Genomic DNA, 23331 nt, shown 5'->3' with positions numbered 1-23331 from the left:
GCTTATTGTTATCGAGACGAAACTTATCCGCAGCGACCGAATATTTGGCGAAATGTGGAGAAGGTAAAATGGACTGTAATATATCGTGTAATTTATACAATAATTAGGTTAAGAATGTTGATTGTAGTTCTACAATCATGCGTCTTTGTGTGATTTAAGTTTGTAAAGAAATAAATACATTGTCATTACTCTGCGCTTGTGACTGAATGATGTGATGTGGCCTTTGTATGTTATTATTTAAATTATCGTAAAGTGCGAGTGAGCTTGTTGCATCAGTCCATGTATTCATCTACTACTTGCATCGGGAATGCTTCCACAGATTATGTATAAATAGTTGTTACTCGAACAGTCTAATAACCGTATAGAATTAGCGAAATAACATGCCTTAAATTGTTCACACAGTTCTATAAATTAATACTAAAATATTATTCTAATATAGCTCGCTTCTATTGCTTAAAATTAATCGCTTTGGAAGTTAGCGTATATGTATTTAAAATAGCGGAGTTTGTTAGTCGTAAGTTTTTAACAGTTTGTATGAAAAGATATTGAATGCTTGTTTTATAGATAAAATAATTCCTGCGCGTTTGTGAAAGTTTAATCGAGGTGAATGGTGAGACTGCGTACAAACTTTAAGTTATACTTTTTGCGTGAAAATTTAATTTATAATTTACGATTGGGATCAATAAGTTTTATTGAGTTAAAAATTTATTTTCTTATAAAAATGAAAATAATAAAAAGAGGCTTTCGTTATCCTGCGAACTTCAACGAACGACTGAGAAATAATTCCGAATATATTATGATTAAGTTAATTTCGAAAATCCTGTGTTCCGATTAGACATTCATCATCCATTTGTATATGTATTGTTTAAAGATATTATTATGTTAAGTGCCATAATTTAATAAATTAACAATTGAATAAAATATTATAATGCATAACCATGTACACCAATTAAATAATATATAAAAAAATGTTGTTTCATTCAACCTATTCACAATCTTCTACAATGACTATGATTCTTTTAAGATAAGTAAGACCAATAATTTTAATATAGGAACCTTATATTGATAATTTGGGTTCGAATCCCATATAAGAGCAATACATACTCACTTCTAGAGACAGGTAACTGAAATGGTGGTAAAAGGAAAATAAAACGACAGTCTTTCATATATATTTTATTGATGAACAGCTACAGAAATCAACACGTTTACATACAACGAAGTCACTACTGTGCAGTTTTTGTAATGTTCAGTTTAATTATGATATTGAAATAATTTTGTTTACAATATTATATCAAACCAAGAATTAATTATTTGTAACTGTTGTACGGAATGACAATAGAAATAAGGTTTATGTAATTAAGTTTTCGTTTATGTTACATAATATGATATTAAGTATAATTGGAAAAGTTTTTGAAGATACGATGTTTACGAAAAATGACGCCCAAATTGAAATAAAATTACATGAATATAGGCAATCCAAAAGACCTTGATGTTGATTAAAAAACCTCCCGCACTGCTGACGAGTCACGGGCAGAAGCTTGTTTATGAAAAATTGCTTTGGTTACAATTTATTGAGCCGATTATATTATAGACGATCGGGTAACGATACACAAACACAAACATCCACAATAAAATATTGTTGATGATACATCGTCTAACAATTGGTCGGTATGGTATTGTAAAATTCCATCTTTTTATAGTTATTTTTGAATATTAAACTCAGCTATTCTATTCTTACGACATAGTCAGTGATTGATGCTCTTGAAAAAACCCACACCAAAAAAAGTCCTATTAATAAACTACGAGTACTAGTGTGTAGTTAGTGTAAAATGTTTTAGGTACTCCCTACATGTGAAATAAGTGAAGTTTATATAACCTTATACAAAATTAGATTGAGGATTCGCAAGAGAATCTCAGGTTGCTCAACTCAAAAAAAATATAATTCAGAATTACATTTCCAATAACAAGACACATTGACGAGCTTGCTACTTTAATTCAAATAATATTGTGATACAAAAAACCTGTAAGTTATCTGTACTGCGATTAATACACAGTAAAAGCAGGACGGTGTGTAATAGACGAGCGTCTAGAACACGTCATACGAGGCGGGTCTCTAGCACTGATTGGTCGGTTAGAGGACTTCCTAGTGCAAGTATTGCGAAGGAATCTGTCTTCGTCTGGTTTGCGCGGCGACATGGCGCGTGGTGTGCGCGGCGTGCGGGAGAACCGAGCGGAGCGACTGCGGGTCAATGGACGCTCCTCCTCCCACTCTTCCATGTAAAAGTCACCCTGAAATTTGTTGTTTGCTACAGATTGGACCATCTACATCATGATCAGCCCACATACGTTCCCACTGCAGGGACACGGGCCTCTTATGAGGGCTTGGCTACACATTTGAGATTGATGTAATATGGTATACTATGGTAGTCATTTCGACAGTTTGGCTTTATGATAAGTTGGTCAATGTTCTTGAATATACATTATACAACATAGTATTAGATTTTCTTATATTTCTGAAATATCGGTTGGTATGAATATCCCGACAAATAGATAATAAAGTGATTGCTCTAATTGAAATTATTGTAATATCACATATTAATAACTTTACTTTTTGACTAAATAAATTCACGTCAACTTCATAACCAAAAAATGCAACTGTATCTAATAATAAAATATGGTTTTAGTTCAAAATTATTCGCTGATTACAAAGTTTTTTGTTGACGGATTTCAAATTACCAGCTGTGGGAAGTACCGGTTCCTTTTCACAAAAAACCATTAACATTGGGATTCTTACGTAGCTACCTAATTAAACAATTGCTTATGGTTTTCCTCTACTCATATGAATTTAAAGTTCCAATAAATGTATATTATATTATAGATAACATAGAGCATGATAGCCTTCGAGCCTTCTTTGAGCCTTCATTTGACTAGAAAATCGCCCACATGAGGAAAATCCATTATTCTCTTAGTTAATCAAAACAATATTTAATGGTCTGAAAAATATGTTTCTACTTTATATTTATGAACCTACACATATTTTATTCTCTTTCAAGTTCTGTTAAACGTTTTATTATAAATAAGTGACGTACTCACCTAGAATCTCCAATTTACAAGCTTTCTACCAAGTGCTCGGTGCGATGAAATATTTCAACTAGGATGGTTTTGATCATGGTTAATTATAAAATATGCAAAACAAATCTACAAGCAGAAAATAAAAAGAAAATGAAATAAAACAAGTGTCGTACATTAATACGTTAATCTGTATTAAATTTGACAGTTACAAATACAGTACATGTATGTAGGTTTACATATTAAAACGGATGAATAACTTGTAATCCAAAATGTTTCAATATTAAATACTACTGTAAATACTTTTGTGTTCTTGTGGGATAATAATAGTATCAATTTGTCAGAAAATCGCATCAATACTATATATAAATCCAATACAATAGAAATACCGTTTAATTTAATTGTATACTTAATTATTTTCTTGAAATGCAGCCGACTAACATGTAACAATAGTGACAATGCAAACAAAGCTGTGACTTCAAAGCATCAACATTAAATCGATACATCTACCTAATCTAATTATTTCATATTATAATAATTAATAGATACATATACAAAACATATTATTCTAACTTTCATCAGTCAATCTCCCAAACGCAATTTCCTGGACATACCTAGTTCGTCAATTTGTCTCAAAAATTTTCAGCTTCAATTTGAAATCGTTTGACCTTGATAGTGTATGTTCAGAAAATTGTCGTTCGTCTTACCACGTTCACCTTCGCGTTCCAAAACTATCAATTATTACTAAGGAATAATTAAAATAACTAATAGCAACAATTTGATCGAGTACCATTTGTAACATCTATATACTCGTACCTAATTAATAAATAATATTTGGATGATACACTGATTGCTGTGATACTTAATAACATGAGTGACAATAAGCTTATGAAGAGGTGCATTATTAACATATATATCGATAATTAATTAATATTACAAGTTTATTCATGTTTCTGTAAATACTATATTACGTATAAGTATATGTATGTATAAGGACGATACAATATTACGTAGACAAAAGATGATAATCATGTTATCATTTCCCAAATCCAGGACTATTGTATTTCAAAGTGTAGTTATATACCAGTGTTTCTAATTTGTGGTACTTACAAAACATAACATAAAATTACTGTGCTAATACAACATGAAGTGAGAATTACATAGTGTAGTGGTAAATTAACAAAAATTGGTACGTACTAGGTACGCATTTGAAAACTATGAAACGTTGTGAAAAACAATTGAATGTTAATATGATACAATAAAAAAATCGAATCTACATTGGCACCTTTAGTTGTCTTTGCAAAATTATATTTTAAAATGAGGTTTCTTACAGTCTATAAATGAAAAGGTCAAACAGTGAGAAAACCAGAATCCCTACAAGGGTGGATTATAATTAATACCCAATAATTATCTATATTGTCTGTAAGATATGCTGAGTCGACATAAAATGGCTTAGTCTCTATTATTTATGAATTAGACGATACAAATAATTTTAAAGTTAAAATTAGTAATAAAGAAGATAAAAAAATGTATAAAATGTTTGGACTCTTTTAGTTAAAAATTAGTATCGAAATGTCGAAGTTTTTCGCTCTGTGCTTTAACTCTGTTGCTCATTAAGATTCTCGTCCGCTTTCGGAGGCTGCTGTGATGGCGGTACTGGACTCTATGAGAGAAAAATTAAATTCACTGTTAAATATTTCAGATACCAATGGTTCAAAGTTCCATAAACACATGGTTATAAAAGAAGTAAACGATACGATAGGAAGGGAAACTTAAAGTGAATTAGAACAAAAGCCCAAAAAATAACAATCCAAACCAAAACAAAACATCTAACAAGTTAGTCGATAGATATAATGGAGTCACGCGACACAAAATACCTTTACCCTTAGTCAATAAAATGTGTATATGTACTCTGGCTGAAACAAAATGAACGATGTGAATATTTATCGCAATGAGGATGACACCTTCACCAGTAAACAAAACACAGGAGCAAACTCAAAACAAAAACGGAAGTAAACATAAGGGCCAGCGCTCAAGGGCTCGGTCTCACCTCCTGCCGGGACTGGCCGTGGCTGTTGGGGAGGGGGGAGTGCCCACCGATCTGCTTTATGTAATCTTTATCATCGAATATTTTGATGTCTCCACCTCCTGGTTTGTGTTTGACGTTGTCGAGGGAGCCCACTTTGCTTTGTGCTTTGAATTCCAACTTTTGGTTTTCAATCTGTTTAAAATTTGTGCATTATACAGTAAAGTGACACGCATATATAAAATATAAAAGCATACATTATAAAATAGAGCATGGATATATAAGAATTGTTGTGCTGAAATATCAGTCTTTATTTATGTGGTGGTTGTAAAGTTGTAAACATTCAATATTTGTTTGCTTTGCATTTCAATGTTCCTATGTGTTACTGCAGTATAATTTTTTATGTAGCTTGGTGAATAGCAAAGGTATAATAGATACTTATCAACAATAATAATATTTAATTATTTCAAACATTTTTTGCGTGCGTATGACGGCATTTGTATGATTATCCCTAAGATGATTATCCAATGTTGTCAATTTGAATAAAATAATATTAATAATAAACATATATTTCATTTTAATCATAAGTGTCATGTGCTGAAATAGAATACATAAATATTATGCATATAGGCTGGACATTCCCATTCACACTATTATTGATTTTCATCGCAAACAATGCAGCGTGGCAAACAGCCTCAACAGAGTCCTAGCGACAACACATCTTCCATTAACAATGTCCTATGATGTATTTACTCTATAGCATCCAAACTGACCTGACACCGTACTAAAAGCAAATGAGACCGTCTATTCGACGCTCTCCATCTTGGTAACTCCCATTTAATGAACTAGAAACAATACCCGTACAGGATATTTTAATGTATTTTAAATGATAATTTTTGTTTACATACAGATTACAGGCCCATTATATCGCTGACTGTAATTGACTTTACACTCGATTAGGAACTTCTCTGATTGCCAATTGCGCTAAGAAAAGATGTGCACAACAAAAGCTCACAATATCAAATACAAAATTCGTTGGACTTACTTCTCTTGTTCCAGGTTTTGTTATAGATCTCTAAGGAAAGATAGATTTAAATAAAATTTTACAAGACTTTGCCAATAATAATAAGCGTCATAATTTGTGTGTATACTAATAGGCAATTGTATTTAATACCATCTAACAAATCATCAATTTTGCAAAATACAAAAATTTAAATTTACCTACAGTGCTCGGTTGCTCAAATTTATCCAGTACTCACATCGAAGATTTAGCCCTTACCACTTTGATTATTATGCCAAATACACCTAGATAATTTTCGTGAGTGTTCGTACTAACGTTTCTATAAAAAAATTTAAAAATTTACCTTAACAGCACCACCGCCTGGTTTGTGTGTAATATTAACTGTCGAAGCCACCTTGGGTTTGGCTTTTTCCTTGAAATCCAACTTTACCGTCTCTATCTTCTTATCGCCACCGCCTGGTTTGTATGATGTGTTCTGTAGAGATCCTATTTTGGATTTGGCATTCCATTCCAATTTTGTCGTCGTAATCTATAGATGTACAAATATTATAAAACTTAATGGTTAGTTATAATTGAAAATATGTTAATTGTCTTCGATATTACATACCTTCTTAGCTCCACCACTCGGAGTGTAAGCATCATTTTTGGCAGCAATCTTTGGAGTTACCTTGTTAAAATCGAGTTTTCGGTTTTCAATTTTAACTTTTCCACCCCCTGGTTTGTAAGTTGTATTTTCCAAAGATCCAATCTTCGATTTCACTGTCTTGATGTTGGGAGATGGTGCATTGCCAACTTGAACCTTATTCATTGGAACTTCTATAAAAATAATATATAAATTATAAGTGATCAAATTTCAAAATAAGTAGGTACGTACGTCTTTTTTAAACAAATAAAAAAAACAACTTACTTTTCTTTTCCGATGGTGGAGGATTTTCGGGTGTTTTTGCAGTAGCACTCTTGCTTGAAGATCTTGAAAGACTTGGTTTTAGGCTGCTGCTTGATTTCTCTTTAGTAGGTAATTTGCTTGGTAAGGTTTTGTTGGGTGATCCAGGAGATCCATTGAGGTCCTGTGAAAAGGTATACATAGTATTAAAATTTTATCTTTTTGTTAATAAATTATTACATAATATTGAGATTTATTTGGGATGATTTGAAATATAATAACTTACATTTCCTTGAGTAGATTCGTCGACTCCGCTGTCATTGTCACCATCTAAAACGAGATGCATATAGTTAAGAAATAGTAATAAGTTGTTTAATAAAAAATAAAGATAAATGTTTCATAAACACACAGTCAGCGTTGAGTCATCTCAAATAATTGTTAGAAATCCTTAAGTTAAAATTAGTTCTAAATTACCTTTCGGTCTTGATTTGGGTGCAGAAACAACTTTCCGAGGAGTAGACCTTTTTGAATCTACTGGTGTGTGTCCCGCTGTATTAAGCTCTGAAGTCTTTTTCTTTAATTGGGTTGGTGGTTTTGAATCGGGTATGGGGGATTTTGATTCCAGTAACGGAGATTTCGAAAGTGGCCTATTCGGTGTTGAAGGACTCGCACTCTTTTTAGATTCCAAATTTGTGTCTTGCTGTATTTCAATTTTTGGTGTCTTTGGTCTTTGTGGTTCAGGGGTTACACTTTGGGATTTGTTAGATAGAACAGAATTTTGCGAAATATTCTTGGGCTCCGGAGAATCATCACTACGTGTCAGCGAAGGTGAACGATCTGATAGCTCTGTCTTATTTTGCATGGAATCATTTTTGCCCACACTTAAGTTGTTTTGTGAAACAACATCATCATCATCGTTTGTTTTCTTTTTGTTTGTCAAATTAGAAAGTGATCCCATAAAAGATTCTGTCATTTTGGATCCTGCCAAACGCGATTCTGGTCTATCAGTTACATCTTTTGTACCTTCATTGGATGCTTCTGATCTAACGCTTTCTCTTGAGCCTAAAGCGTCCTTACTTCCTCGTATTTCTTGAATCTGTCCAAGACCGAGATTCCTTGCACCTATTTCATCAATTCTTCCGCTGACGGCACTAACTGATTTGCGCCTATCGTCTTCCATTTTGAGTGGGCTCGGTGCACCTGGTGCTGCCGCAATGCTGAAACTTCGCGCTTTTCCTGCCCCAGGCATTTCATTGTTACTTTCGGCCTTATTAACATTTTGATTTTCATTGGGATTATTTTGATTATCCAGGTTGACTGGTTTGCTTTGATACGACTGAGGAGAATCAGTATTATTTAAAGAGCCCTGTGATGATTGTCTTGAAAGTTGACCTGTAATCTGTGCTGGATTTTGTTTTGATGAGCCGTTCAATTGAGAATTTATACTCGGTCTTGCACCTTCAGGTGTAGATGCACTTCCAAATTGAGGAGGTTGGCGAGGACCGAATTGTAAATTGTTAGGTACAGGCGGTCTCTGTGACAGTTGTGTAGGGCTTGGTTGTGGCCTTGGTCCTTGCTGTGGATTTATAGATTGAGGGCCTCCTGGCCGCAAATAAGGTGCCTGGTGACGAATTGGCTGCGATCCAGGTGCACCAGTAATAGGTCCTCTAGGTACAGGGGCTCCAGGACGAGGACCCAATTGTGGAGAGTTTGTCACTGATCCTCCTGGTTGAAACTGGGGTCTCTGTTGCAACTGTGGTGCAGCCGGACGAGGCGCTGGCGATGGAAATGCAGAACGAGAGTCGTTTCTGGTAAGAGGCGGCCGAACAAATGATGGATTTGGTACAGTTGACTCACTGCCGTTCTGAATACCCGGAGCACGATTCTCTACCGATGGCTTTAAAAGACAAATAGTAAATGAATATACTTTAATGTATAAATACTTATTATAAATATTAGCAGTTTCAAAAATTTTACACTGAGAAATAATATTATGACAGCATGATTTCCCAAAGTAATTTCTTAGAAGTTTCTTTGATTAATTCATGAACTTTAAATTAAATTCAAAATATTATTTCCAAATAAAGTAGACGTCGTTTTCAATTGCAATTTCTGTGTCAATAAATCTGAATAAAATTTATACTGGAGAAAAAACTGAAGGGGTGAAGTAAGGCGGCGATATCGGTACTAGAAACAGATTTGACAATAACTCCCTAGAAGAATAGATATTTAGGTATATTAATTATTATATCGACATCAAGATATAGAAAGAATAATGGATAGGTTCGAAAAAATGACTATTTAGTCATATTATGTTGAAATGAATTACTTTACCTACTTAGAATCATTTTGCTTTCAAATGTAATAACCCTCTGGTTTGGCTTTCGGCTATTAATTAAGTAAACACTTTGTTTCGTAGTTAAAAAAAATTCAAACCTTGCCAGTAAACCAAGCAAAGCCCCACGAACACAAATTGACACGAACTCGGCTACTAGGTCAAAGCACGGCTGATTTTAAAATGCAAACGTCCTACTAATGAAATGGAATTCAAGAAATACTGAAATTATCCTACTAGTAGTAGCTTTCCGCCCGCGGCTTCGCCCGCTTTGTCTAAAACATAATAAATTATATACTAAAACCTTCCTCTTGAATCACTCTATCTATGTATTAAAAAAACCGCATCAAAATCCGTTGCGTAGTTTTAAAGATTTAAGCATACATAGGGACATAGGGACAGAGAAAGCGACTTTGTTTTATACTATGTTGTAGTGATGTACTTCGTTTTAATTTTTAGTTTCTTCAATTTACATAGGTATACCTACTTAAATCATCAAGCAAAATGTATTTAAAAGGTCTAAACAATTAGTAGTGTATACTATTTAAACCTTTATCATAATAGAGTTTTCTTTGCGTAACAAGAAGAATCATAAGTATAAAACACAAAAGAATTAGGTCACCCTGAGAGCTGATTTAGTTAACGAGCGTTTCATTCCACGCAGCTATTTTACCTAATACATATGTAGTATAAGAAAAATCAATAAATTTATTGGTACTAGCAGGCTACACGTTACAAAAATGTCGATCGCGTGATCATATTGCCTTATATAACAGTGTTCGTCAACTCAGTCTCTTGGATTTACATTAAACTACACTAAATTTTGGACTATTATTCGACTGCAGATGCAAAACAAATAAACCTAATGCGCTCGATTTGGGTTTTAGTAGAGTTATTTCTTGTGCATAAATAGGTTGATAATTTAATGTTCGGGATATTACTTCTTGATGGTAAAGATGTACCTATCATATTTTCTAACTTAGTGAGTTTTTTACAAAAATGTAATGAGAGAGAAACTATTTTCTTTGGTGGTCTGTACCATTGACTTGAACGTACTAAGGATCTTAGTTGTGAATTTTTGTGAGTAGCATACCTTTATCTAATTAGAATTTATCTATAAAAAAAAATAGATACGATGTTTGAACAGACTATTTGTTTGTATTATTATTATTCATATAACATTGAATATTAATTCGTCACATCATCTCTACATAATATCATATTAGTAGTGTAATCACTGTTGTCTATTTATTCAGTGAACTAATTTTAGTAAGCAAGTGGAACGAAAGCATCTATTTATATTTACGTGATTAAACCAAATACTTCATAACACATAAAATTTCCTTCAAATGTGTGTCATTTTACATGTAGCGCCAAATAATAGACGTAAATGTAAATGATTTTCCTAAAATAACTGAGAATTTATTTTTCTAGCACGCGATGAAAACAAATTTCTACACATTAAATGGTTGACATTGTAAGGCTAATTCAGCGTGGATTCGAGTTTGTTGACTTCGCTTGGTACGAATGAAATTTCCAGTTGATGTGCAAAGTGCATTCAGATGTCAACCTGTGCGCTGGTGTAGCCTTAAGGCTTACCCGACTGACGATGTTATTCGGGGTTTGCTCCATACTTCTTGGTTATAATAAATCTTGGAGCGATAATATATCTCTATGACATATCCACGCGATGATTTCGACGCCTATTTGCGATATCTCCTTGAAACTATAAAACAATAAGTTTTTATTATTTTGATTCCACGCAAGCGGTGCTATCAATAAAACTTCGTGCACGGCTGACGCATAAAACCACGGATCTACGTAGATTGATGAAAATTGCAGTGAAACCCCTTTACAGTGAATAAACTAAATAACAGCTACGATTATTACGTTACTTATGAAACCCTACATACGTGATAATAATTATGGTTTAAGTTAATAGTTTATATCAGTTAGCTGATGAATGTTCGTAAATCAATGATAATGATAATAAAATCATTAATATTCATTTCAATTGATGTGATCTCTACGTAGATACTTAATAGATATGCATATTATGAAACCAGTTTAGAATTTATTGGAAATATTTGCTCTAGAAAAGCATAGGTACCTAAATGTTTCTACTCTACAATAAAAAGTAACTTATTATCAACAAAAAATTAACCAACGTCATCTTTATGTACAACCAACGTAATTGCATTTGTTTGAGTCATGTTTCTTTTTATATCGTAAAAATGTAACTTGTAATAAAAAACAAAAAACTCTTTTATTTAAAGTACTTACCTACATATTTTCATAAGATAAATCTTAAATTATAATTATAGTTTTTATAAAAACCAAGATTAAACACGAGAAGAATCTTGATGAATGTATATTATGATGTATGGAACTAAATGTACTGTATATCTAAGAATTTCGTCAATATCGCCATGACTCGACAATCTGGACACTCCCTTAAGGGACTATACAATGTTACAGTCACCACAATTACTATTCAAGGAAACTTACTTAACCTTGTCCGCGAATTAAGGCTCAATTAGTTGGAAAATTCTTCAAGGAAGTTCAAAATATGTACTGTGTTATCTCTAATTATTTTTATAAGTTGACATACTTTCGTACGTTATCAGATAGTGTGAATTGACCGTTGTTTCACTGACTTTGTAATCAATCAAAATTTTAAATTGATAAAACTATGAATCGTAATAGTTGCTACCAAGAACAAAGAATTTATGGAAAAATGATACCTACGTTAACTGTGTACCAAGTAGATACACTTATAAAGTTACAATCATTAGATAAATTTAAGTGTTTTCCTTCAAGATAAGCTTATTCATAGATGCGTAAGGAATTTTAAGCAGTAATCTCTCGAAAATACTCGACGTTTATTCATTTTAAGTGACTACAAAAGCAAGAATAAGGATTATCCAGATTTCAATGGATATTATGTCTGTGTACTCATGTTTTATCTGGTAAATTAACACAATTATATCAATAATGAGTGTTTAAAAAATGAGGTAATGTGTTAAGTGGCGAAAGAAAACGTTGAAAAAATAGATAACGCGGTATTATCCTAATATCTTATACTTTATTAGCGCAATAATTAGCTGAGGGCACATAAAAATAGTATCGTTAATAAGAACAAGCTTTATTAGCCTGCTCTAATTTTATTTATCGATAATATTAATCAGCGATATAGTTGTATTATATTTTATACATTTAGCCTATGATCATACGTACGGTATTATCATAATTAAATTAACAGCAAGTAAATAGATATTGGTTCTTATCACTCAATGATTATTGAGTGACAGGCCCGATAAATGCTATACGTAGCTGAAAGAAAATTATACAAGCGTCATACAATCTCGCGTCAGTGTACTGCAGTGACGTGGTTCTCCGCGCTTCTTGCCAAATGTGACTCAGATACAATATAAAACTTCGATCTTAACTCAACATCGCGCATTTTATATCGAGCCTCCGTACAGTGAAGTGTTAGTGAGTTCCAATGTTTATAAACGGTGTCGAAGTTATTAACTCGCGATTGGAAAACATTACGCTAAATCACCTGGAACAAAGTGAGTTACACGTTTTTGAATGATTATTCTTTCTTTCAATATATAGACATACTTTCATTGAATAATTTTCATGTTTAGAAAAATTGTACTTGACGATAATATTTTATGTGTTTTTAATCGCTCTACATTCTCCATCTAGCCTTGATTTAACGGTTTATTTTATAATATATTACAAAATACATATATATTTGTTCGTTTAAATAACCAAGTGTATGCATACATTATTTACCGTTTTCATTGTTATTTATGAGTGTGTTTAATTGTTACAGGCGAAATGCATCCTAATTCGGAAAAACCGCCAAGCCCGAAAGCGAAGCTGCCTCTGCTTCACCTAACACCTTCCGGCAGCAATGAAAGAAAGGAAGGAACGCCACCCCAGAGGATAGACAACCCATGGCTCCTGAGAGTCCAGGACAATATCCCGAACACACCACCACCGCGAACTGAGAAACCGAGCAACTTTTTCCCTCACAGAATTGGATAAAAACATGCGAAATTATTTTTATGATGGTTGAAGTTAATGGCATAATGGCACGCTGCCATACCGAAGAGCGAATTTTTAAATGAGTCAAATAAAAATATATCATTACGTTAATAAATGTGTACACGTAAACGTAAGACGTATCAAGGAAGCTTTTGCCAAACAGTCAAATGGTGGATAGAATATAATGGGGAATTATGATTGTTTTCGTTGCAACGTTTTGTTACACGAGCTGAATGGAGAGTTTAACGTTTCATGCAACTGAAACCCTTTTGTTTGTATTTCAATAAAAGCTATATAGCTATCTAGTATTCAAATTTAGTGAAGTAGACAGTCAGCTTAATATTTTTGTATTGTAAATAATTTTTCATATGTATGTTGTTTTGGGTTTAGACATGTAAGTCATTAATAGAAAACAATTGTGATAATTAAAGCAATAATATAAATTATGGAATCTCTGAATAAATCTAATATAAGTGACACATTTGTCTTATTATTTACTTTAATTCTATGTTCAACCGAATTTTTTACACATATCGCTATATTAAATAATAGAGATACCTTAAGCTCATGATTTTTTTTGTAATAGATTCTTTAACAGAATATTAATTGATTTGACACACATTTAATACATTAGTAGGTATCTAATTTATCGTTATCAAAATCTATAACTCAAACCTATTCTGGTATCTATTTTAATCAGTTATTAATAGATGTAACATAATATTATGTACACAGTGTATCGAAACTCTTAGATAAGAACCAAGGCCAATATTTTTTACGTCGAAATGACCGAAGAAGTATCAATCATTTAAAAATATGAAAGTGGACTATACATTTATTTCATTTACAACTTCATTTTGTTGTCAAAAATATGTTTTTTTTTACCATTTGAATTTTACCGTATTAAAATAAATGATGTATACTTATAATATCTAAGCTATTTCACAATTATTATTTTAGCAAATATTAGACCGTAGCAACGATAATGCTGAAATTGATACTTGAATCACAACCCCTTTGCATTACGAATCCTGACAACTTCCGTGATACCTAGATTTTTCCTCCATAGGGATTTAGCTGACCCAGGTAACCTGATGCTTGTATGCTCTTTATTTAATTTTACCTCTGAAAATTAACTAATAAGCTAGTTACGAATCAAAGAAAGAAGTTTCTGACTTTTTATTCATATTCCTATGTTTACTCCACCCTTGCGTTACGTTTAAACTACCACCTATTACCTGCTATGAAATATTGTGATTATTTTTGCTATTACCTACCCTCTGCCCTCACCCTATAATGTGACAAATTAATTCATACTCGGTGTATAAGTTATTAGCTAAGTACTTGCGTTCACAAGTGGGTCTTATTAATTATTATAATTTAACTAGCGGTCCGCCCCGGCTTCGCCCGTGGTACATATTTACGTTTTCTCTACATAAAAACCATCCTCGTACTTCAAGGAATATAATAAAAAAAGTATTATCGAAATCGGTTCAGCCGTTCTCGAGTTATGCGCTTACCAACACATTTTGCGATTCATTTTTATATATAAGAAGATAAGAAGATTTAACATCTGAGAATGTTATATTCCTTGCAATTTATTTTTCTTGCTTAGCAATTAAATGATAGCCTATGTTAGAAAGTTTATTGTTACCTACACACAGCTATCGCTAAGAAAAGAGACATTGCTTTTAAAACAAAAAACCTGTAAAGTCCTCGTTTCGTGAATCATGCTATGAGTCAGACAAAGAGTGAAATTGAATGTTTATGATTAGAAAAACCTTTTGCATTAAATAAAGTAGGTGTATAATTTATTTTATTAGTCATCACAAATACTTTTTTATTGACATGAATAATTAATCTGTAATAAATCTAATTTAACATTTATTTTTTTATTTTTTTGCGTACGTGTACGTGGTAACAATTAAAATAATATTATTTTTTATACATTTTTTATATCGAATATTACACAAAGATCCTAATCCATACTAATATTATAAATGCGAAAGTAACTCTGTCTGTCTGTTACTCAATCACGCCTTAACTACTGAGCCAATTTGCATGAAATTTGGTATGGAGATATTTTGATACTCGAGAAAGGACATAGGCTACCTTTTATTGCGAAATATGTACCACGGGCGAAGCCGGGGCGGACCTCTAGTAACAAATATAAATGAATACTTAATTTGCATATTCATAAGAAATTTGCGACTCTATCTATTAATTAACAATTTGATTACTCAAACAAATCATCAAATTAACTTCCTAGAAATTAGTATTTTGACGTCATACAATATTACAATATATTCATTATAATATCATGTTCACACCTATAGTCGAGCCAATTTAATAGGCAACATTTGACGTCTATCAATTTTATCTTCGAAGAGAGGTAACCTGCTTAAAAACATCGATTAAAGTGAATTAATCGATACGGATTTGAAGCATTTGTCAATCGAATTTATTAATTTATGATGATTTTTATTCACAAGTAATCAATGCATTCGATTCTAGATGTCAGATTTCGATTTTTAGAGTAACGTCTCTGGTATTTAAAAAGAAAAAAGGTTTATTGACACAAAATTGTAGCGACGTCAGTTCTTCAATTCAGAAATTGTTTATTATGTTTAGAATGGTTTATCAGTAAAATGAAATCTTAAAATTACTTGTATCGGTCATTATTATTATAAATATGTGGTCGTAATTGAAAAAAGTTAAGCAAATGTGCAGTTCTAACAAAACGAAATATCATGTTATTCTATGTTGTCGTTACTAGGTTACGTTGTTGAATTTTGTTGAACTGTCAAATGTTGCCTATTAAAATGGCTCTACTATAGTTATTAATATTTGTCACATAATTTATTTAGTAGAGACATAAATTTCGTAATTTCAAATTGACGTCATAAAAATATCGAATTCTTGATAAAAATTGTGTTATAAAAGCAATTACGTGGAAAACAATAGGAAGTAAATGGAATATCCACTTGTGTTATCGGTATTTCTAGTGACAACGCTATAGACGACTTATCACGTAAACCAGGAATATTTATTCAATGGCCGGTTCTTTCCGTTATACATTTTGGACGCGACACGTATCACGTAATTGTACATAAGAATAGTCAGTTGTAAACATCCTAATCTAAAAAGGAATCACATTATTCTGATAAATGATAATACAGGCATATTGCACTTTACACAATCCCATTTCTACATGCGTATTCGAACGAAGGCCGGTCGATACTATTAAAATCTTATTAAATTCAATAAGTCTTCGATATTACTGTCTTGTTCTATTGAGTTATGATTATTTTTTAAAGATTCTATTGATTTTTGTACTTAAGTGGCAAAATGACGAATTGTAAATGAAAACTATTTACTGCTCTACATAAACCTCGACTGTATATCAAGTGAAATACTAGAATTGGCTACAATTGATGACGGAATGATCGTTTAGTATCTAATTACACTGTTTATACATTGCGTAGTATTGAACGTGAGCGCTAGAATATTCCATTGAGAAGCAAAGGCCGTGCTTTAGGTTAATATTCTATTGACAACAGGTAACTTACCGAGATGCCGCAAATGACTATCACTGTTATATGAAAGACTTGGTATTTTTAGAATAGCAATTCAGTAAGAGAACATCCACCGTCAGAGTAGCCGGCAAGAGCTGGTGTGCTGTGATATGTTACGGCCTCTATCGGCGACTGAAGTATGCAAAGAGCTCCGAAGATAATAGATGCGGCAGCAATCGAAATATTGTTCAATATAAATCTCTTTATTCACTACATTATACATAACAAGTTATTGTTAACAATGTAAATTATTTTTAACAAGATGAGAAGAATGTACAACAAGATTAGATTAAAAAGTATGAATTCTTCAAATAATATTTAAGTTTACATTAAAACGTTTAAATATTATACATAACAAAGTGGATTAGCATTATCATACATTCCAAATTAAAACAATCAATTACTGTAGTAATTCAGTTTTTATTTCTCTACGTAGGTACTTTCAAGATATACGTTTGGGTATAGCAAACTCTATATTAAATATTTCAGTACCTACATTTACATTTTATAATCTAAGTGACACAACGTTCTTTACTATGTATTTACAATAGTGATATTAATATTTAATTTCTTAGATTTTTTTAAAAAGTATTTTGGTCGAACTCGATTGATGTTACTAAAAATATATAGAAAGGAGAATACATAAAATAAAAAAAGAGTAAGAATTACATAGAGATGCACTATTACTGTATTCAAATCGCATGTATAAGAATTTTATACATAAAAGTATATTTTAATGAATAAAGTGAATGTCTAAAGTTTTATAGCTCTAAGGTAGGGTGCGTCCTGCGCCCTGAAAAGGCTGCGCGCGCACTTGAATTAGGAGAATCCCTGTGAAGATCTACGACTCTAGCTAATGGTGAAACGTATTCAATGTACAAAACGTACTAACGTACAACCTTTCTCTCTTTCAACCAAAACAATTGAAATATCACAACGCCCAAGTAAATAAATGTTTATTGAGTATGCACAAACAGCAATGGCGGTTTTAATCAATGTAATACATACCTACTCACATTATACAGATGTAATTACATTTGTTATTTACATATTAAGTACCTACTCCATTTGGAAAAACAGATTTCCAATAATGTACCAAATAGAATATTCTAATAAATTACAATTAGACGAATTTTGAGATGACTCAAGCTTTATTAACTATAACCACTTACATAATACTTATTTAGTAAAATATTTTCATAAAATATCTCCAACTACCTGAAACAAAATAAGTCATAATTAATGTTTGTTTACTCAATTTAGATACCTATAAACTATCCACCCCATGCGTGGTTTAATAATATGTACATAATAATTGTTACACAGAAGTATTTCATTCCAGATTCATACTTAATTATTTAATGTTTTATAAAATACTTAGAACAAATTAATATATTTTTATTAAGTTGAGTAAGAGATAAACTCAACTGTTTAAGTATCCCAAATTACTTTTATATCTACTCTACATCTCTCAAATATGCTTATCGCGAGGAATTTCATGATTCGCAAAATTGCACAAGATAAGACTATCAATCATAATTTGAAAGAAGAAGGACAATTGACAAAAAACTTAGTCACAGTTCTATGAAAGATGTGAAAAATCGTTCAAGGTTAACAAATCGGTACAAATAATTACTACTAGGTGCTAATAGTGATATTAGAAATTATTCCATTGAAAAGTTACATTTGGGGTTGCATTTTTTAGAGGACGCAATTTTATTTTTTTGATGTGTAGGGGGGTTCAGTGTGAAGCTATCACCAAGTTTGTGGGGTCGCCACCCTTGTCCCACGGCCGCCATCTTGAAAATTGCGGTTGATATGGTTTTTACGATATATCTCTTTAACTATTTATTTGATAAAAAAAATTGTTAACATTGTTTGTTGCAAATTAAATTCTCTACAACTTTGGTCCAGTAACTTTTTGTCGTAGAACTATAAATAAAAAAGTTATAAGCGAAAATGTTCAGAAATTAGAGATATTTATATTTTTCAATAAAACTTTTTTTTATCATTTTACGAAGAAATGATATCAGACCATTATTGTAGATTGTTTTTTGAGGAACAACTTTTATGTACAACATTTTTTCATTACATAAATAGCTAAGATTTTACAGCGCTCCGAAGTGAGTACTATTTTTCAGTACTCTTAACTATACAGTATACATATATTATGTGTGTACTAATAATAATTTGTCATCAGTAATTGTTTTTAATATTTTTAATAATTAATAATTAATTTTGCAATATTGTTAATAATTAATTATTGACTGAACTGACTTGAAGTCTGGAAGCGCGTTTTTTTTACGTCGAAAAGCAGGGCTGAAATGTTCTGCAGTGTGCTTCCATTGTTCTGGAGTCTGGGAAAAGAGCCAATAGCCATTATATGTATAGTTAGGAGTACTGAAAAATAGTACTCACTTCAGAGCGCTGTAAAACCTTAGCTATTGACGTAATGAAAAAATGTTGTAAGTATATAAAAGTTGTTCCTCGAAAAACAATCTACAAAAATGGTCTGATATCATTTCTTCGTAAAATGATAAAAAAAAGTTTTATTGAAAAATATAAAAAGCTCTAATTTCTGAACGTTTTCGCATATAACTTTTTTATTTATAGTTCTACGACAAAAAGTTACTGGACAAAAGTTGTAGAAAATTTAATTTGCAACAAATAATGCTAACAATTTTTTTTATCAGATAAATAGTTTAAGAGATATATCGTAAAAACCATTTCAACCGCTATTTTCAAGATGGCGGCCGTGGGAGAAGGGTGGCAACCCCACAAACTTGGTTTTAGCTACTCACTGACCCCCCCTACACATCAAAAACATAAAATTGCGTCCTCTAAAAAATGCAAGGTTAGACCTAAAAAATGTAACATTTCAATGCAGTAAATAGGATTACCTTCATGCACTTGTTTGCAAATTACATGTTCAAAATTTAAAAAAAATAGGTTGATTTTTCAAACAAGTATCCCTTCGAAAGGGAGTCTTATTAAATCATGAAAAACTCGTGTCTTATTATCTAATTAATTACGCATATCCTTACAATATTACCTATCTAATGGTTATTAATTGATTTTATGCGGCTAAATAATTATGTACCTATCATTTATTTTCTAATAAAACACATACCTTTACCTGTCCGCTGTGGTACGTATATGTGCTTCAGTAATGAAATATTATATATTTTTTTAATTTTGAATAATTACCAATTTTTTTTTGGTAGCATAATAAATCCATACTAATATTATAAATGCGAAAGTAACTCTGTCTGTCTGTCTGTTACTCAATCACGCCTAAACTACTGAACCAATTTGCATGAAATTTGGTATGGAGATATTTTGATACCCGAGAAAGGACATAGGCTACCTTTTATTACGAAATATGTACCACGGGCGAAGCCGGGGCGGACCTCTAGTTATATATATAAAAAATATATATATCTGTCTTAAAAACGACTATGGAAAGAGTATTAAAATATTACCAATAATAAGAAAAGTTTATAACGCATAATTCATAATCCAAAAAGGCTACCCCTAAGTAGTTATGTTGACAAATTTGCACAAATAACATTCCCAAAGTTTGCGTGATAAATGTTATGGATACGCAACTGTCCTTGAATGTTACGATCCGTTCAAAGCAGGAAGAGTCCGTTGCGTGCCATTTTCCATTAGATTTTGGCGTGCGTGCAGCTTCGCAGGCGCTTGCCTTAAAATGTGCGATACCTTGTCGATCGTCTTTATCGGCGAATCAATAACATTTTCACCGCGTTGTACTCTTTCATTTGTAGTTGTACGTTGTACTCTTCCAGCAAAATAAACAGCGATGTTTATGACGCTCAACTCCAAAATACGCATGAAAATCTGCTAAGTAGGGCATTGGGTTAGTGAATGCATTTATTTGAGGAAATGCAGATATAGCAAATTAATTGTGTTGTTATTTTCCTCCTTATTTCACTGCCCTTTTCGTATAATAGTCGAAAAATAACTGCTTCTGCCTTAGCTTCTGTGTCCTCGACATTCGAAGCAAAGCATCGAGTAAATTGTTTACTTTCCCATTTATATGATGTGGGATGACTAAACTCAAACTCAAACTCAAACTCAAACATTCATTTATTCAATTAGACTACTATTTAGTAGCACTTTCGAATCGTCATTACATGAGTATTTTTAACATTTACCACCGATTCGGAAAGCAGTATCTACGGAGAAGAATCGGCAAGAAACTCCATAGTTGCTCTTTTAAATCATGTCAATATTACATAATATGTAACTTATATCTAACTACATAATAATATATCATAATATGCCAAAGAACTGTCCTGTGGTTTTTACGCGATAACCCTCCATGGGTCTTTATCGTCTATATATTCCTGAATACTGTAGTACGCTCTCTGAACTAGTACATTTTTTATATAAGTTTTAAATTTAGAACTACTAAACTCTTTAATATTGTGAGGAATTCTATTATATAAGCGTATACCTTGACCCATAAATGAATTTTTAACTTTAGCTAATCGGAAAAATGGCATTTCAATTCTATTCCTGTTCCTTGTGCCATAATCGTGTCTATCTCCTACTCTTGTGTGCAAGTCGGAGCTTTTGTGTACATGCAAAATATTATTAAATATATACTGTGATGGTACAGTAAGGATACCAGTATTCTTAAAATGATCTCTTAGTGAGTCCCGAGCACGTAAATTATATATAGAGCGAATGGCTCTTTTCTGTAAGATAAATATAGTTTCTATATCTGCAGCCTTGCCCCACAGTAGAATTCCATAGGACATAATGCTATGAAAGTAGCTGAAATAAACCAATCTAGCTGTATCTTCATCGGTGAGATGCCTTATTTTTCGGACTGCATATGCAGCTGAACTGAGCTTACCTGCAGCGGTGTTGACATGGGCTCCCCACTGTAGTTTCTCGTCCAATGTTAACCCTAGAAATACAGTAGACTCAGTAGGATGCAATACCTCCCCGTTCAAGGTAATATCTCTGTTCAACTTTTTTACATTAGAAAGTAAAAATTCAACACAAGTGGTTTTTTTGGCATTTAATAATAAATTATTGGCAGTAAACCATTTAGATATGTGTAAAAGAGCACTGTTCACCTCGTCAACATTTGGGTCATGCCTATCCACATTAAAAATTAATGAGGTATCATCTGCAAACAGAACTATTTCACACCTATCCTGCAAATAAAAGGGAAGATCATTGATATATACCAAGAACAAGAAGGGACCTAAAATTGACCCCTGTGGAACACCAATGTTAATTGACGCACCGCTAGAACGTTCTCCATTAACAACTACAGTCTGTATCCTATCATGCAGGTATGACGCTATGAGGTTCTGGGCTTTTCCTTTAATTCCATAGTGATTAAGCTTACGTAACAAAGTACAATGTTCAACGCAGTCAAATGCCTTGGAGAGGTCACAAAATATCCCCAGAGCATTTTTTGAGTTTTCCCATGCTTTATATATATGTGTTAGAAGTGCAACTCCAGCATCTGTGGTTGAGCGCCCCTTTGTGAAACCAAACTGTTTGGTGTGCAGTAAATTATTAGATGCAAAATGACTACTCAATTGGTTTAAAATTAACTTCTCGAATACCTTACTTAATGTTGGTAAAATAGAGATAGGTCTATAATTGTTACAGTCTTCTTGATCGCCCTTCTTAAATAGAGGTACAACTTTACTAAGCTTTAGTAAATTAGGAAATGTACCATAGTCACAACACTTATTAAATATGAAAGCTAAATTTTTCGCAATATTTTCTATTATATTATTAACTAGATTTACGGACATTCCCCAAAGATCACAAGTATTTTTCAGATTAAGCGTCTTAAAGGCAGTAACAATATCACTAGCAGTTACGTAGGAATTAGAATTTCTAAACCTGTATGATGAGTTGGATTCTCTTCATGCTTTATATTTATTTAAGCCGATTTGTAACTATATGTTTTGTAGAAAACTTTCGTTTATGCATGGAGACTGGAGTTTATATTCTGGTTCAGATTTAAAAAAAAATATAATTCTTTTGAACAATTTTATTTGAACAATTTTATTACTAGCGCCATCTATCGTATAAGATAAAAAACTGTCACAATAAGCGCCATCTATATAAAATTAAGAATTAAGAGTACAGATGGCGCTGTAGTCTTACAGTTTCAGGTAATGGCCATACCAACATCGTGGTATAACGTAGTTTCAAATATTTCCGACAGATGGCATGTATACCAAGAATCAAGAACTTCTGAAAAATAACAATGTGAGTAGTAATATAACCAGTATAAATAACGCGATATTTTGTAAAATGAAATTGTAATAACGCCTCCAGAATTATTAATTTGTGTTTTTTTTT

General features: G+C 32.2%; 2 protein-coding genes across 4 annotated transcripts; one reads left to right on the top strand and one right to left on the bottom strand.

The window, feature by feature from the left end:
* Positions 1-1187: 1187 nt before the first annotated feature.
* tau (microtubule-associated protein tau) lies at positions 1188-10981 on the bottom strand. Of its 3 annotated transcripts, none has more exons than XM_089695599.1 (8): positions 10934-10981; positions 7474-8896; positions 7286-7329; positions 7024-7183; positions 6724-6932; positions 6460-6645; positions 5120-5290; positions 1188-2289 (listed from the first exon to the last, which is right to left on the bottom strand). In XM_089695599.1, the coding sequence occupies exons 1-8, from the start codon at positions 10964-10966 to the stop codon at positions 2044-2046; spliced, it is 2472 nt and encodes an 823-aa protein (XP_089551725.1). In that variant the 5' UTR covers positions 10967-10981; the 3' UTR covers positions 1188-2043. The 3 variants fall into 3 exon arrangements, with proteins under 3 accessions (XP_089551725.1, XP_089551723.1, XP_089551724.1); XM_089695597.1 differs by lacking the exon at positions 1188-2289 and adding an exon at positions 3243-4732; XM_089695598.1 differs by lacking the exons at positions 1188-2289; positions 5120-5290 and adding an exon at positions 3243-4732.
* A 1712-nt stretch (positions 10982-12693) lies between these two features.
* LOC149488462 (uncharacterized) lies at positions 12694-13872 on the top strand. Its single transcript, XM_089695596.1, has 2 exons — positions 12694-12909; positions 13179-13872. The coding sequence occupies exons 1-2, from the start codon at positions 12840-12842 to the stop codon at positions 13391-13393; spliced, it is 285 nt and encodes a 94-aa protein (XP_089551722.1). The 5' UTR covers positions 12694-12839; the 3' UTR covers positions 13394-13872.
* Positions 13873-23331: the final 9459 nt, after the last annotated feature.

The sequence above is a fragment of the Colias philodice genome, chromosome 5, assembly GCF_061535455.1.
Source record: "Colias philodice isolate Cphi_HAF_F1 chromosome 5, ilColPhil1 Martin Lab GWU primary, whole genome shotgun sequence".
NCBI lineage: Eukaryota > Metazoa > Arthropoda > Insecta > Lepidoptera > Pieridae > Colias > Colias philodice.
This window is presented reverse-complemented; position numbering and strand designations above follow the sequence as displayed.

Bases quoted from the DNA above. Each gene is read 5' to 3' on its own strand.
- tau (XM_089695599.1), bottom strand. From the start codon at position 10,966: ATGGAGCAAACCCCGAATAACATCGTCAGTCGG. The intron at 7,184-7,285 runs GTAAGTTATTAT...ACCTTTTCACAG, and splicing joins ACGAATCTACTCAAGGAAAT to GACCTCAATGGATCTCCTGG. The intron at 6,646-6,723 runs GTATGTAATATC...GTACATCTATAG, and splicing joins CGAGTGGTGGAGCTAAGAAG to ATTACGACGACAAAATTGGA.
- LOC149488462 (XM_089695596.1), top strand. From the start codon at position 12,840: ATGTTTATAAACGGTGTCGAAGTTATTAACTCGCGATTGGAAAACATT. The intron at 12,910-13,178 runs GTGAGTTACACG...TAATTGTTACAG, and splicing joins GCTAAATCACCTGGAACAAA to GCGAAATGCATCCTAATTCG.